Source organism: Topomyia yanbarensis, chromosome 2, assembly GCF_030247195.1.
Source record: "Topomyia yanbarensis strain Yona2022 chromosome 2, ASM3024719v1, whole genome shotgun sequence".
NCBI classification, from domain to species: domain Eukaryota; kingdom Metazoa; phylum Arthropoda; class Insecta; order Diptera; family Culicidae; genus Topomyia; species Topomyia yanbarensis.
In genome coordinates this window covers 308,387,360-308,405,463 of record NC_080671.1, presented here as the reverse complement: position 1 = coordinate 308,405,463, position 18,104 = coordinate 308,387,360, and the positions used below count along the sequence as shown (strand labels likewise).

Genomic DNA, 18,104 nt, shown 5'->3' with positions numbered 1-18,104 from the left:
AAATAAAAAGGGGCATTTGGGCAAAATGAACATGATAGCAGTCATTGTGAATCGATCAATTTTGCAGACCTTTTTACATAAAAAATACCTTTTTGGTAAGCTTTACATGCCTATTCAAAAAAGTCGCATTTTATCACATTTCCCCACTGTGCGGCGCTGAGTGGTAACCGTGATCGCCACTCACCCCAGTGGGTCTGAGTTCAATCCCAGCCGAGGTCGTTGAGATTTTTTGAGGTTCAAAATCTTTGGTCACGTCTTCCTACGGAAGAGAAGAATTGCCGTTGGTTCCGGTCCATGTGTAGATGTACCGATATCTAGGGTCCTGATAGTGGAGTCACCAATCTGGCGTCGGCGATTGGCAATCAATGCGGACAGAGGGCGACAGAAAATAAACAAAACAAGTGCGGAGTTTTTCAATTTGTTTTGGTGATACAGAGAGTACTAGCATACATTCAATTTCCATAGATTAATGCAGCCTTTGAACACTTTCCTAAATTTTCATTGCCAAATATTTGAAATTGAGTGACAATGAATCTCGGGGCGCCTGAAAAAAGTTTTGTAGTGTATCTTGCAACTTTAAATACACTATCCGAATTGTTTTTAAACTTGGATTGCACTTTTTCACATAAACCCCCAAGTAACTATGAGTATTGTTTCTTCTATTTCGATTGTTCAATTTTGTGCATTTTTTCGAGGTGCCTACGTCGATTCAATGTCACTGGCACAATTTTCAGGATTTTGCAATCTAAATTGCAATGTAAAATATTTTTCAAAGCTAAAAAAAATCTCAATAAGACCAAAGATATATTGATAGCCGTTCTATGTTTACTTTCTGTTATGCTTATTACGGCATCACTTGAAAACTTTCCACTAATGCTCTAATACAGATCGAAAGATGACTGTATCGACTAGCGTACTATGCAAAGTTAAAAGGTAAGTGAAAAAGCGACCGAAATATCAACAGAAGAGAAAGTAAACATTGAGAATCTCTCATTGCTACCTAGGTCCCATTGGTTATATGTCCCAGAAATGTTTTATTATTATATGAAAATTGACTGAATAAACGAATATTTTCTGTATCGTCAAAACAATGACTAAAACGGTTTTTTTTCGCCGAGAATACTTTTCCACTTTGCATGTAGCAGACCTTCGAAGAGAAAAGGCTAATGTAGGTACTCTGTGTATGTATCATTGAGGTTTGGTTTCTTCTACAAAGTATCTTGGATAAAATTGAGTTATATTTTGTCCGCTTGAGTTTTGATCTAAATAAGATAAAAGTGATCTAGATCAGTAGTACAATCTATAGATAGAAGCTTTGCAAGAAAACACGTTTTTCTTCAAATTTGGTTATTTCGAAGTTTTGGACATAAGCTTCAAATCAAAACCGTGAACCGGCCCATCATTTCACTTTCTTGTTTTATTCATTGATATTCATGGGAAAAATCTACTAAAAATATTGCTATTTTGAAGGCTGTTAATTGAATGTCCTGAATAAGTACTTTCACTCATTCTGCCATATGCCTTCGTGGCCGTGGCACTAACCACGAGCCTCGTTTTTCAAATTGATTGTTGACCAACATGCCAAAACAAGGTAAAGAAAACACAACTTTTTAGGCTAGCCTCTATTGTCATAACTCGGAACGAATCTAATTAAAAGATAAAATCTATTGAAATTCACCCGGAACTTATGAAGCGGAACACACTGCGTCAGCATACCCTTCGCTAAACCATAAACTTCAAAGCCGTTTCCACCGGCGGACCCCGAACTCTTTTTCAGCGAATCATTTTCCTCCACGCTCTGATGACTGTGCGATTGTTCGCAGGTTTCAAATTCTCTTCCACATTACTGTCAGCTTTGAAGATAATTTCAAATTATTTTCCTAGTGGGTGGTAGAGTAATTAGGCGAAAATAAGTTGAGAGTACGATAATGTACATTGAACAGATGGCTAAACAATTAGCAAATACACATACAAGGGCGACAAAAAGCTGGAATTTGGAGCGAAGGAAAAGGCAATGTAACTTATTTTTACTATGTACAATACAGCTAATTAAAATTAGTAGTAGCTTCATCACCACTGTTTCTTGTGTGCCTGTGGACTTCAATCAAATGACAAATCGCTACTATTCGTCAATCCTGATCTATTCACTTGAAACGCCGTTGAAGGAAACAATCAACTTTTACTCAAACACTGGACAACTTTACATAAAACGAAATACCTACCTACATCTACAAGCTTAGGAAACCGATCGAAAAAGGCGTTGCTGCATTCAGTACGCCTAAGTACAATTTCATCTGTTTTCTCGATTGTATCCGGCGAAATCACTATTTAACTGTACCTTCCATCTATCTCAGGAGTGCTACCTTCCAGTTCACTTGATTTTCCTGCCTTTTGCCTCGCTTCCGTATCTACCAACCATGGGCAGTGCAGTGCTTTTGAAAATTTGCTCAACGGAAATTGATTTCGATATTATAGATAGACTAGACAATTCAATTTCGCCGAAACACCCCGAGGATAGAAAAACAGATTTCTTCTGGGAAATGGCATGGAGCACCAGAGAAAAATACAGTTTAATAGTATCGTTTACGGTGCATGGTTGACATCACCTGTGCCAGAAGCTGACGAGGGATATCTATCGATGGCATTCGGTATACTACAGAAGACAGATAAGAAGAGCAACGAGAAAACACGCTGTGTACAAACTCGTATGTCTAGCTTTGACCAAAAGGTGCCACAATATTGCATTCGGCAGCATTTCCTCCATACGATACCTGCCGGATGGGATGGGATGTTCCGAAATAAGTGTACCCACATGGTCTCCGATGAAATCAAGACAGAAAATATTGATAGAAGGAAATCTGGGAAAATTCATCGAACATACGTTGATAGGAAGTAAGGTTTCGGATGAGTTTCGATCGTTATGATGTGCGGTACGACTTTGGTTCAGCTCAGTCCTACGGGAGATGGCAGGTAATTGTTTTTCGTTTGAACTTACTTCTCAGACTCATACCCTATTTTCTTCACGGTAAACTTCATCAGTGTAAACCATTTGATATAAAATTTAGCATTCATCGAAATTAAAACTAACCAATATCGGAAACAGAACACATCGACAAACCAATCATAAATAAAGTAGTCCTTTATTCATGTCGGTTAAATTAACTTTCAGTCACATATTTTTCCTTTTTGTAGGTCGCATGGAAGTAATTCCTCGTTATTTAAATTCAAAGCGGGTAAATTTTCGCACCTGTCGGAAAACTTCTACTCTACTGAAAATGGTTCGTCCTGGTCATACCCTGCAACCACTGACGGCATGCCAAATTCAGAACATGTAGGGTAAACACATACATGCTTTGCTGACACGTACTAGTAAATAGTTACTGCCCAACTGGGGCAATGTGGAAGTAAAAAGCAAACATAAATATGCGATTAGCTTGTTTGTGCGATCGTCACGCGTTATGTTGATGTTCTTAGCTGGGAAGCGGAAAATAATACGATAAGTCCATGAAGTAGGGTAGAGTTGTCGCTGGACGAAACATCCGGTAAAAAACTATCGTGCCAGTCTGTTGAATATTTTCAAATCAATAATTTACAAAAAGCAACCAAATATGTATAGTCAGTTGAGGGAATCAAAAGCTAAGCTGCGGAAATCTTACCACATGCACAAGCATGACACGCGGAATGAAAATATTCCTCATTAACCATGTGATATTATATGTAAAATCCACCTCTTTAACCTTCGAGCGTTGCTTTCAATAAATCACAGTTTGCTTCTGGTAGCATTGGTCTTCCTGTTGCTTGAAACCATCTCCCAACTCCATAAAACGAGCGTCTTGGATAATTTTGATTTCGCCTCTCTTCATATCCAACATAGTGTAGACCTGTGTAAATTGTCCTCTGCTGAATATTCATATAACAAAAATCGTTTTACTGACTTTGTGTCGAACTTCTTCCGCTCGATAGCTCGATAGTCCGATCTGAAGGTAGCAAGTCGGTGTACACGGCTTCCGCTCAATACTTTCTGTACATTCCAGGATTGAACAACATGCAGAGGCCCATTTCACTCAGCGTGCGACTTTTTGTATCCGCGATACCTGTAGTATATTCCATCTTAATACTTTCGTTGAAGCGCCTTGCTAGGACAATCTCCACTTTGATCATTTTCACGTAAAATCCGACCAATTTAGAATCAGTACCCTTTCAATCTAATATATCTAACAATCTGGTCGGTTAAAATTAAAGCGTTTTTTAATGAAATTTTATGCATTTGTTGTAGTCAAAGATACCATATTATTTTTGCAATGTTTATTCCTCTCATATGAAGATTCGAAATTTTGGCATCCTTAGCTATTATTCCATTTTTTTAGATTAACTTTGATGATACCCCCAGCATACTTCGACTTTTACGTCATTATCCCAGACCACTTTTCCACATTTCTTATGTTGTGCCAACTCACCAAAGCTGGCTAAAACATGACGCACTCCCGGTGGGATCTAGTTGATAGATTACTGTTAACTGCAAATTCCCTGCTATTTAATCAGCTTACCGGCAAATTTGTCCACAAAAACTTGAAAACATCTATGCGAACCCTGGCAAAACAATGCTTCCGACGTTGAAGCTGTTTGAAGTCAAATTTGACATGCGCTTCATAGTCTATATGAATGTATCCGTTGAATTTGTTTAGATCCTCATCGCACAGCTTTCAGGCTGTCATTTTTTGCTTTACGGTCCAGATCATTTTCGTAGTAGCCCAATACTGGAGAAACCCTCCAGAGTATGTTTCAAAATGTACCTGTTAACAACTTCGAGTTTGTTAACCCCATCCACGCCTGGTAATTCGAGAAGACATCCACTTTTTCAAAATGTTGTAAACAAGTAAATAAACTGCTGTAAAAAGAGTTCAGAATCGACCACTAAGAAGACTATGCCGGACAAAAAGAAGCACACCGAGTCTAAATAGACAGAGCTTATGTGCGCGGTCTACATACTTTGAAGAATGACCTATCAGGCGAGTGAAATTCCAGGACAATCGAAAGAGGACCCTCACTCCTAGTATGTAATCTCTCGGCTGAACGTGAGCAAAATTCTCCCTAGGTTTTCGACAGTAATGAAAATATTTAGAAGAAAGCAGAATTCAATCATTTGTTCCAATTTACAAACGAAGTTTTTGTTACTCCTCAATCAACGAAGGTTTCAAGCTGTTGTTGGAGAAATCTACGATTCTCAATTGAGCCGATGAGACAAATTATAAATGAAGTAAATGCGGGGGTCTTGCAATCTGCAATGACAACCATTACCTATCGTTCTATGAGCCAGCATTGAAACAACTGTAAAAACTACTGTTGATTCCAATTTGTTCCAATTTTGCGATTGTTATATAGTAGTTCAATCTATTAAAACAGTAAATAGTCGATGTTGATGTTAATACAGGATAGCTGATATAAAGTGTTTAAAAGGCTATAAGTTTTTGGCTTCAAATTGTGTTTCTTTCGTTCAAAGGAGAAAAATTGCGTAGAAGTAATCAGAAATTCCGAATCCCTAACACGGCCAAAAAACGAATCGAAAAAGTTCGAATGTGATCTGCCCATTTTGGCCTATTCACGACCAATAGATGGATTTTTTTCTGTATTTCAATATTAGCACATTTTCTACTTATAACCTGCTCTAAAATGGAACAAATAGAAATGTCCATGTGATTTGTTTCTGGGCACTCTGGAAGCCATTGTGTCGGCGAAGTAAAGCATGTAAAATGTTTTTAAAGCTTTCCAGATGCACATTTGCTTTATAATACGGTGTCAAGCCTTGTTGGAACTTTTACGATCTGCAACCAGTTTACGTTGCAGTTATGGTTACGGTTGGCTGTAACTGTGCATGGACCAGAGTGAATTATGCGCACAATCAATAAAAAAAACATTTTAGGCTTAACTGAAAACACCAGGACAAATCGAGTGTTTTTCTCGATATCTTTGTACACCAGGACTGTTAGTAAAAAATCAGGACGTATGGTCTTACCAAATACAAATTACATATTTGTATTTGGTCTTACTATACTTTGGAGACCCGACGCATCTTTTACCAGAAAATTCTGGGTATTGACTTATTTGCAGGTTATAAAAACAGCTCACATCATCTTTCTAATATTAATTTGTAAGTACATTCCCACATTCTTCGGAAATGAATTTGGTTGTGGAATCCTAGACACCGTACAATACATAAACAAAATTATCCAATCGACATATTCTATCGTAAATTTACCAAAATCTGTTGTATGTTTTACTTTAAAAATTGAGTCATTGATGTAATTTATCACCCCGATACATTAATAATAGATATTCGATAAATAAATTTGTGAAAGAAACTGGTTCTTCAATTTTCCAAATACTAGGCTTCCCTTTTGGTTCGCTCTTTTTAAATTTTGGGTGGAGGTCAGGATTACTATTTTAAAGGTTTGGTGTTCGGATTTTCCAAATTGTTCATCTTTCGCGAAATTTTCGTTTCATAAAAGTATTAATTTATGCTTAATTTCTTTTTGTAGATCCTGATAGACAACAGGATCACAAGAACGTTGCTATTGACGTCTTGAGGCATTTTTCAAGCAAATCAAAAGTTGAAGATTGTCGTCAATAAAAGGAGTATTAAATTTTGTCTGTGTTGTTGGTAGTGATACATTTCTGGCATCAACTACAGAATCACTTAAATTTTGTAAAGCCGTATCAATGTCACCTTTATTTTGTAAATCATGAACCTGATAAAAATTATTCTCAATATAAGTGCTGTACCTTTCTTAATTTGCTTTGTGATTATTTAAACACTGAGCTAATTGAAAACTGCTTCTTGAGAAAGCGAGAAAGTTACTGGAAGGTGATCAGAATCAATGTCAGCAAGCATAAATTATTTGCTACAAATGTGACTTTGATCTGTCGAAACCAAACCAACTGTTGATGGATTCTTTACAGACGAATAGCACGTAGGTCCATTTGGAAACTGAATAATAACCAGAGCAATCATTAAAAACTAGTTTACCGTTGGAATAGCTTTGAGCATTATTCGAAAATCCGTGTTAAAATCACCGATTATAAAGAATTTCGACTGATTTCTTGTGAGTTTTTATAAGTGTCTTTTCAAGAAATTAGTTTGCTCTCCGGTGCATTGAAAAGGCAAGCACGCTTCAACAATAGAAATTATGCGAAGATCGGTTTCGACTTCAATTCCAAAACTCTCGATCACTTTGGTGCCAAGAAAGTGCAAAATACGTTATTTGATTATTCTGCGTTTAATGGTTATTGCGATACTTCCACCGAATCCAACAATTTCACCAATTCGATGGATAATAAAATTAAAGTTACTCTTAAAATTTATATTTGGTATTACTATTTCGTTCACAATAGCAATGCGCATATTATGTACCCTCAAGAAGTTGAAAAATTTGTTCATGAACGAGCAATCCAATTGAATGGCTGGAGTCCAAAAGGGACTAACACTCATTTTGAATTTTTTACAGGAAATGGAAAAAACTTCCGCATTTCAAAATTAACATTGTTTTTATTGTTTAAATACACGATTTTATTAGTAGTTCATTGACCCATATTGTCTAGAAAAAATAAGGTCATTCCATGACCTACCTTTCAAACCACGAGCATTTTCATAGTTCTAGGGGGTAACCACGGTGGTACCTAGCGTCCAAAAGGGAACAACCCACAATTCACACGTCCTTTTCTTATCTTTCGTTTTAGAGTTATGTCTTTGGCAAAGTCATTGCATGACATCTAGTGCTTTATTTAATCATTTCATATTAGTTCGTTTTAGGAATTAAGCCGCTTAGTATTAGGAATTCAGTCGCTAGGACGGCGCTGTTATCAACTTTTTAATGAATCGAGATAGAAAGATGGTGTCTACTACAAAGTTATTCGTCTGGTAAATATAAGTATATCTTACGAAGACACTAACTTTGTAGATTCTACAAGTTTTGAAACATGGCGCATTTTTAGAGACATAATCTGTAACTATTTTTTTTAACTAAAACACGCTCTATCTCGAAACATACAGGACCTACAAAGTTTGCTTCTTCAGAAAATGTATTTAAGAAGACACCACATTTCTATCTAGCTTTATCAAAAAGTTGCTAACAGCGCCGCCCTAGCGACTGAATTTTGAACTAGTATATTTTAACCAAATAAAACGCTAGGTGTCATATAGCAACTATTCCAAAGATACTATAACTCTATAACGAAAGATAATAATCGATACCACGTATTTTTCATTTTCTAACCTCAATTTACCATTTTTCTCTTGAGCCCTTATTGCTAGGTCATTTTTCTATGTAGAGACATGACACTTTAACTGGAATTTTCTAAAAATTACGCTCAACAAAATACATTTGCGCATATATATTAGACAAAAAAAAGCAATACATAGCATGTATGTGACCGGCACTCATCTTCAGGAACGACTGTTTAGGCCGAAACGTCAACTTACAACACAATCCAACTAAAAACAGTATTATATCGAGTTCACCGATACGTTAGCTACAACATAACATTTACAAATGTCGAATCGATAGACTACTGTTTCTTAAAACCTCGGAAAACGAGAAAACTGGAATTTCCATAAGACACAATGTGGGGCCCATGGTCAACTTTGACTGCTAATGACAAAAAATCTAAAAATCATTTTCAAATTTCTCAACTGACAGTCTACGTAGATTGCTTAGATCTATTAAAAATTCAAAAATATCAATTTCAGAAAATTTGGACACCAGCCATTTTAAAATTGAATTTAAACTCATACATTTTTTTAAAAATTCCCACCCAATTTGAAATGCTACATACATCGAGGCAGAATTTTGCATTGCAGCCATCAATGGAAACATTGATTACTGAAAAAATATTAGCGTTGTTTAGATATGATATTGGAAGTTCGGTAGTCATCGGTCGTTTTGCCGAGCTACCTGCCACTGAAGCATAAGATGACACATCATTATAGAATGGTGTGACAGAGATAGAAGATACTCGTATAGCTGGAGAAGTTGTATCTCTACAAGGTGTTTTGGCACCTTATAAAATAGGTAAATTTTTCTTTTGCTACAAATAATGATAATGTATAATTTTTGGTTTCTTGTTCAAAGCCTTGACATCTACGACACTAGGTCAGATTTTAAATTCTGCCTCCATGTCGTCTATAATATTCCCACTTTACGTGCTTTTTTAATACTTTTAAATTATTAACCTCATTATGGTTAAAATGAATTAAATAAAACAGCTGGATAATTCCTGAGCGTGGTAACGTGTTAGTACCGTTAGCCAAATAAATTTTTCAATTCGTTGGATATTTCGTCCAAACTCAGACCTTGCGGTTACCCTTTTAAGACAGCCTTTAATGACCTATGGTGACCATTAAATCCATCCATTGTAACACTACATTTTTTCTACAACCAATCTGAAATGAGGCTTTCACATCCGCTGAAACGTTAAAATCTCAGTTCGAAAGGCTTTGAGATCACTGTTATCGGCGGTGGAGATTGTGGTTTCTTCGCATTGACATTACAAACAATGCATGGAAATTTGTAAATATCTTCAGCTTCCCATTTGGATAACACATCGAATGAGTTGCTAACAATCAGTTAGATTTTCTGGCGGAGAATTTGACCGGATAGTCTCAGACATGATGGAAAAATTAAATATTACGATAGGCTTAATTATCCTTAAAAAAAGAAAGTCTTGAAAAAGTTGAAGAAATATAGGTAGTCTAGAGAAAGTTACTAAATAAATTAGTGCACAAATTTTATAGAAAATCTTAAAAAAATTTTAAATGAGTTACTTTGTTGAAAATTACTGCATTTGTTATCCCTTCGATGATTTATTGAATGATATATTATACTGACAAAATCTTTCCTGTTCCTGTTCAGTTAGAGCTACTATAAAAATGTATTGAAAACTTTCATAACCGTTCTTCAAGGGTTTCTTGAAAACCTTTTCTTGAACGACTATCTGAAACGTAAAAATTAAAATGTCTACATTAAATATTGGAAGGTATGATCTAGTGATAAACCGAAGGAATAAGAAATAAACTTTCTCTGGCTATTATTTTTTTTCAAAGAATCGTCATAATTTGACGATTTTCAAAAATCAGCTTTGAAGATATTCACAATAATTTAAATTATGCATACTTTTTATATTTTTCTTCAAAAGTTTGCGTGCTACGCCTAAAAGATTTTTTATTACAAATTGTATCTAATAACTGGACACTTAAATGATTCGTATTCACAATGATTGTGAAAAAAGCGATTTTCACTTGATTGCTCGTTCAAGTAATTTGAATAAATCTTTTCCTTATAACAGAAAAGAGATCAATAATATTAATAATAATAAGAATAATATTGAGCTGTGTTGCATAAATATTCGAAAAAATAATTGTAAATTAATCCGTACTTTGCTGAATTTTTAATAACCTCAATTGGAATCAAAACGCGATTTATTCATCACTTGCCGAGTTTAAGCTTTAGAAAAATTATCGGTTTTCTATCTCCAAAGATAATGCAGTATTTTCATCAATTTATTTGTGATCAAATGCCAAAGTAAGTCGGATGGAAATTACTCTTCTTACACATTTATGATTTAAATTTTGCTTATTACATTTCGATTGCGGATCCATAGTCTATATCCTCTAAGACTCTCGAGAGCACATAACTAAACTTACATTTATCTAACGAAATTATTAATTGTTAACGATATTTTTGTCAATGGAATTCCACAGAAATCAGTATCAGCAACCAACATCAAAGTTGTCAGTCATCCGAACCTAGCTGGGAAATCCACAACAGGAAAGATACATAAATAATTCTACTTTGATTTTGTTTTTAAAAAATTCTCAACATTTTTTTTTTGCTTTCTGATACAACGGTAGAGAAAGCCGTAACATAAGGAAAATATATTTCATTTTTCTTCTTATATATCCGCATTGCCTATATATCCATGAAAAGAAGTTTAAAAAAAAATCAACTAAGCGTATTTAAAAAACTGGATATATTTTAAAGAGATTATTTTAATCGTTTAATATGAGTATGTAGAGATAACGATAAAATACTATTATTATACTAAAATACGTACCAACCGATCTTCGCAGAAATATGCTTAGTATGACCATCAAGATTCGACTATTTTAACACAAATTTTCCACACTAAATTTTGCATTTGAATACACGCTTACATAAATGTTGTTTTGTTGCAAAAGTGTGCTATTCTCGCGCTAATTTTCGCATTTATTGCCTTATTCAAATTTTGTCTATTGTTTAGAAGTACAACCATTACCTTTTTTTGCTTTCCCTAATTACTATATCATTTTTGTTAGAATATTCGTTTTCTTTTCTTTACTTTCTTGTATCTGTCGTCACAAAACTGTAAAATGTGTGCAGTCAACAACAGCGTCCAACACCTTCACCACACGAAACAATCAACTGTATTTGGGTGAGAATGTAAATACTACCAGCAATGCCGATTTGGTGCTGGGTGCGTTGCGACATCAACGCGACTTATTCAGTGGCTCACTGGGGATACCCGATGTCACGACACGTGTAGGCAGTGTAATACATGCATTCGAATCATTGGCTCGAGATAGGCAAACACTAGAAAGAAACGGCAGCGAAAAGCCATACGATTCCACAGTGGGGCCGCGCTACCGCTCCCACAAAACTAACATCAAACGAGTTAATGATAACCGACATAAAATCATTTTGCCCACTCCCAAGATTTCCCCATCCTCGACTGATTCCTTGACCCTAGTACAGCAACCCTATCCCAGATCAAGCTCCTATAGCAACATCATCAATAGTGGCAGCAGCAGCAGCAAACACAACAACGGCAGTAGTAGCAATAATCTACATTCTAATAACAATAATTTAGGGCAGTATTTTCTTCAGTCAAATAACCATAATAATCATAACCAGACGATACCAAGAACGAATCTCCAGTCGAATGCTGGCTCCGGGATCCATTATAATCTGGCTAACGATAATGAATCAAGCAATTTCGATTCGCTGAATCTGGACGATGATTACCGTAAAAGCTCTTTTGGCAAGCAATCAAAACTCCAGCCAACCACTGCTTCAATTGGGACGCTCAGTCGTAATCAACATTTAAATGATGCAACCACTAGCGTAGCCAATAGTAGCACTACCAACTTCCACAGTCCTTTCCATGTGGCGGCAGAAGGCAACCACAGTAGAAACAATCCGAACGTATTTTTTACCACGACAACATCGCTGCCGCAGCCCCCCGTTTCGGCGCAGCAGATTCCGGAAAAGGATACACCATCATCGATGACAACTGCGGCGCCATCCAACAGTAGGACGGGGAAGGCATCAGCGACTTCGCCACAAACGTCAGCTACAACAATGCGTTATTACAACCACGATAACAACAATAATAGCAGCAATCGGCGCACCGCCACTGGCGTCGGTGGCAATTACGGGAATGATGATAGCTACAGCGTTGATAACAAAACCACTCATGACAAATTCCTTCGCGGTAGCACCGTCAGTCAATCATTCATCAAAAACGTGAAGAACATGCGAAGAAAGTCCTCCTCCTACGATCTGCAAAGTGCCAATGTTGGGCTGACAGGAGGTGGAACCGCAAATTCTACTTCGGCCGGTTTCAAACAACGTGGTGGAGCGTTAATGACGTCGGCAGCTAGACACCTTTACAAACGAACACCAAAAGGTCCTGGCTTCGATAATGACACTGATGAATTAACCACCCACAACACTCACATCCCGACTAGTACCGGCAAGCAACGGGAATCTGCTAGCATCGACAGTAACCGTAGCTCAGGTAAGCGGAAAATGTTTCATCCAACAACATTAGATAGGGCGGAAATTTGATGATTAGGTAAAAAACTCAACCATTAGTGTAGCGTTTTAGACTCGTAAGAAATAATCAAGAAGGTACTCGAGTTACTTATTCTACATCTTGTCGTTTGCTATTCGATTGCAACTTGTACAAACGATTTCGCTTGGTTTGAGTTGGAGTACTCAACCGGCAATTACCTTTAGGCGAACGAAACCCATGTGTCATAAAACGAACCAAAAAAAGCGAAGAATAAATATGTAAATGTTTATCGATTCTACTTAGTGTATAGCACATAGGCCGTATACATTTGAAATGGTTTTTCAGTCCATCTAGTATTACGGTGATAAAAGTCGTTAATTTTAATGTTGAAATTGATTTACTCTATGCACAATAATTGCGTTAGCTATTTCGAGTTAAATTTATTAACTAATTCTCTCCATTTAACCAATTGATATCGAACGTCCTTGCAAGAACTACAAGATGCATTGAGGATATAAAATCAAACACAAAAGTACTTCCAAGCTGTCATCAAAAAGACTTCATTATATACAAATACAAACCTGTTTTTATGTTTGACCGTTCTTGCCAACTATAAAATTAGCTATAAATGATACTGTTGTAGATAACGTTTACAAAAAGCAGCATATTTTAAACAGATGCATTCAAAAGCAAGATGGAAGAGTTAATGAAAAAAACTGAAAGAATACTATTTTATAAAACACTGTTAAACTTACCGCCAAAATGCATGTACAATGAGAATTTAATCTTGAAATGCAAATTTAACATACAAAATGAATTGAGTTTAAAAAATGGAACATCAAAAAACTGTAACAGAACTAACAATCAAACAAAGTAAATAAATGGATTGATTTAAAAAATTCTTGTTTCAATAAAAGAAAAGAAAAATTTCAATTGCACTGGGTAAGTACTAATATATAAATATGTTTTATCCAACGATATATTCCGATTGTTTTGATTGTTGTTAATTCCAAAAAAATATAACTACCAACGTTGAAACCCTACAATCACAGATAGCAGACATATAAGCTAGAGCTAACTTTCCTGAAAAACCCTTTAAAGTGGAATAAATGTTAAAAAACTTTTCTAATGGTCAAGATGACAAAATTTCGAAACCATCAACTTAGAAGCTCGAAGCTTTCCAACATAAAAGCCGCATCCATTGATACTATAATTTTTGGTGATTAAATCTCCTAGAAGTAATTATGGAGAAGTAACTCTTCCAAAATAGTAAGTGAATTGGTGTCTTCAGCATCTATAATTTCTTACAAAATTTAAAAACTTTTTGAGCGACTTAGTGGAGTGTCACAACGGAAGACATATGTCTTAACATGATTAGTCTTCAGCATGGTTGTTGACAATGTCATTTTAAACAACTTTGTTTAGAAAATATGAATGCAATATATTGAGATACAAAACGATATTTAAGAAATTTCATTAAAGCCGTTCTTTTCTATAAAACCTTTTATTGTTTGCTTCAGAAACTACTTTGAATAGAATGCAAATTTTTATGCTTATACACAGCAGAAGAGATTTATCCTCGGATGTATCAATTACAGTAATATCAGAATAACTTCGTTTTAAAGGTTTTCTTTCACATATTGTCTGATATATTTCGATATTCTGAATACATGGAGTATCCATGTCTTCAACAAAATTAGTTATGGAATGTCTTCAACAATTTTTTTCTTTTCATTTCGATTATAGAGGCTTTAACCTTAGGATTGCTCGGTTCTTTTTTCAGGTTAGAAAAACTTCTAACTGTTCTACGTTGTAATATTCTTCAAAGATACTAAACCTCCAGAGTTGGCAGTTTCGAAATAATCTGATCGTGACCGTGAAAATTTGTTTGGAGCATTAATTGCACTTCTCTTCACTGTTAAAGTTCACAACTCCAGAACAAGTACTCGTATATATTTTTTTACACTACTGAATTCAACACTCAAGCATACACCATTAAGCATTTTACAATGTTAATTATTTCTCATCCTGCTTCGAAGTTATTTATGTAATTGATAATACAACAAAAATCGAATGCTTTGGCCTGAAAAAACGTCATTTTTCGACATTTTCCTTCCGTTTTTTATTTCGATTATAGAGGTTTTAACGTTATGGTCGTTCGCCTCTTTTCGGATTAGAAAAATCTTTTTAGAAAAATCTCTTACCCTATGTGCGAGGTTGGGAATCGAACCCAGGTGAGCTACGTACAAGGCAATCAACTTACCAACTACGCTATGCCAGCCCCTTTCCCTTCTCCCTTCTTTCTGCTTTCCAAACTATTATTGTCGTTGTTAATTCCATTGAGTTCTTGTCTCAACTCTACGCATTCCAAAAAATACATTTTAGCAAATATTGAAATACATGCTAGTGAGCAAGTTTATGTTTATAGACAATCGATCTAATCAAACGTCGCTTTCCATTCGAAGCAGTGTCCCTAATCCATATTTCGGAACATCTCTTCTTAAAAGAGCTCATAATAATTTGCCAACTATAGGACCTCGGGTAAGAGATCAGTTATAAGATCCAACTCCCATAATTTTCCAAAAGTTATCATGATGCCTAAAACAATAGGTTCTCAATGTAGTGATCAGACAATATACTTCCAAAATTATTTTGGTACAATATTTAATCAAATTAGTCAGCATAAAGTAATTATTTTCAATCCAATCGTTTTTTGAATATATGTTTTTACATGCAAGAGACAGCATGCGACAAATGTCTATCCCTGGATTTGATAGCGTTTTCTTTATAGATTCGAATGAATATGGCTTTGTCTGCGGAAATTTAGGAATTCAAGTGTTAATTGATGCCAAAATGTTGCTTTTTTGATACTAAAATTTTCGATAACTCCACAGATGTAAGAGATAGAAATAAATTTGAATATAAAAAATTGTGTATTTTCTTACGCCGAACAAAATATTAGAACATTTTGTAACTTTTTGGGTGTTATTTAGGTCCTAGATCAACTGTGCAAATTCCAAGCTCAATCGGTGAAACTATGTTTTTGTGCCCATGGTTTGAAGTTTACATAGAATTTTGTATTAGAAAATACTATTATGAAAAAAAAATTCCAAAAGCCTCGTTGACCGCGAAACAATCTGACGCTTGTGGAAAAAGTTATTAATGGGGTTTTCGATTGATTCACACCGGTATAGTGGAGTGCACTGAAACTGCACCGTTTTTGCACTTTCTAGCAGAAGTGCAGAAAACTGGGTATGTTCCATTGACACTTCTGCTAGAAAGTGCAAAACCAGTGCACTCCACTACACCGGTGTCAATCAATCGAAAATCCCATAAGCAAAAACCAATGATTGATGAATATTTCAACTTTCATATGAGATTTTCGATTGATGTGCACCGGTGTAGTGGAGTGCACTGGTTTTGCACTTTCTAGCAGAAGTGTCAATGGAACAAACCCAGTTTTTTGCACTTCTGCTAGAAAGCGCAAAAATTGTGCATTTCCAGTGCACACCACTACACCGGTGTCAATCAACCGAAAATCCCAATAGCATCACTGCTGCTGACGGTTTAATTCAGGGTTGTTAACGTTAATTTGATCGTCAACGTACTTCGTTGAATTCAACGCTAGCGTTATCGAAAATTTTCACGTTGAATTCTATTTGAAGTGCTTATTTCGTTAGAGAACTAATGCAGTTGATTCTCATGAAGTTTAATTTTATATTTATTAATATTTCTGTAAGAAGGGATTTTTTAATTTTATTTAAAATACAGATTCTGAGGTTAGTTGTTGGAGCATTTTTAATGCAAACATAGACCCAATGAATAAAATCTAATTCGCGATCTCAGTGGCACGTCCACATGCATGGAAATTGATCATGCAACCTTCGTGGCCCTTTGTTTCCTCAGCTGAGTAGCAGGATGCGTTGTACTACTCGACGCCTCTCGGCACTACTGAACTGACGGGCCTTCATCATTGAACAGATATGGCTAAACATATTAAATGAAAATGATTACGTATCATTTCTAAGAGATTTTTTTTATCCTCGCATTGCTTGTTGCAGGATGCAAATAATAAATGTTTCATGTATTGTATCTTTTTGTACGAATTGTGGTTGTTATAAATTTCGACTGATGTTCAATGTAACTAGTCCAGGAAAATGCATAAAGAGCGACCGAAAATAAAAGTCGCAACCGATAAAACATGCTTCGCAAAACCCGTTTCAAACATATTAGAATATAAAAATCGGAAATACACTTCAAGCATAAAAATCGGACAGAAATCCTTCAGTATAAGAATCGCTTAAAAAGTTCTCACCCGTAAAACTTGGCAAGGATAAACCTCCAGTATAAAGATCGTTTTACAAATAAATAAATCGCTCGTATATCTTGATGTTCAATATTAAAAGTCGGCTAACAAAAACTACTTTGTAAGAATCGGATATATTTTTATCCGTTTTTTTGCTGAAGATTTTTTTATCCGACTCTTACAAAAGAATGGCCCAGTCCGATTTTTTTGCTTGAAATTTATATTCGGTATTTATATTCCAATATATTTGAAACGGGTTTTACGAAGCATGTTCTATCCTTGCGACCTTTATTTTCGGTCGCTCAACTGAGCTACTTACAAGTCAAAAAATAATAATCCATATATAACATTCCACTTTTCCATCAATGGAAAGATGAATATTAAATGCATTTCCTTGATACAGTTTGCTTGAAATTGCTTTCAATTTGATATTTCTCGAATCCATAAATATAAACGGCACAGCTCATTTCAAAGCCAATCGTGTATGATAAACGGAATAGAAAACCTCGAACATTCAAAAGTATTATAGTGGAATGAAACGAAAGATATTTGTCTTAAGAGGATGAATGGAATATTCAATGCCGTGGCTTATCGTTTTGCAAATCTCACCCGGAGATTGTATATGGGAACATTCATAAATTACGAAATACTTTGAGGGGGAGCAGGTACGATAAATTTTGATATGTTGTGATATATGGATAAAGGGGACGTGTTCTAACGCTATCTTGATGATGTTTTTCTTGTTGCTAATTATTATAATGTGTTTTAACTCTGTAGTGTGAACTTAGTATAATATGTTTTTACTGAAGATTTTTTTATAAATTTGTTACGTACTCTGGTAGAGATGGGGAGATAGATAAATTTGTGACAACTTGTTATATGGGGGAGGAGGAGTCAATTTTAGGCAAAGTTCGTGTTACGTAATTTAGGAATTGTCTCTATTCTTGGAATATTCTCTCAATTATAGGCTCTC

The 18,104-nt window shown here is 35.4% G+C and overlaps 1 protein-coding gene across 3 annotated transcripts in view; it reads left to right on the top strand.

Moving 5' to 3' along the window:
* Window positions 1–13,731, top strand: part of LOC131683518 (uncharacterized) — a 484,216-nt gene extending 470,485 nt beyond the window's left edge. For all 3 annotated transcript variants that reach the window (XM_058965557.1, XM_058965558.1, XM_058965556.1), the window contains exon 13: window positions 11,412–13,731. In XM_058965557.1, the coding sequence (XP_058821540.1) occupies window positions 11,412–12,878 (1,467 nt within the window). In that variant the 3' untranslated portion in view covers window positions 12,879–13,731. The remainder of the gene's footprint in view (window positions 1–11,411) is intronic.
* The last annotated feature ends 4,373 nt before the right edge of the window (window positions 13,732–18,104 follow it).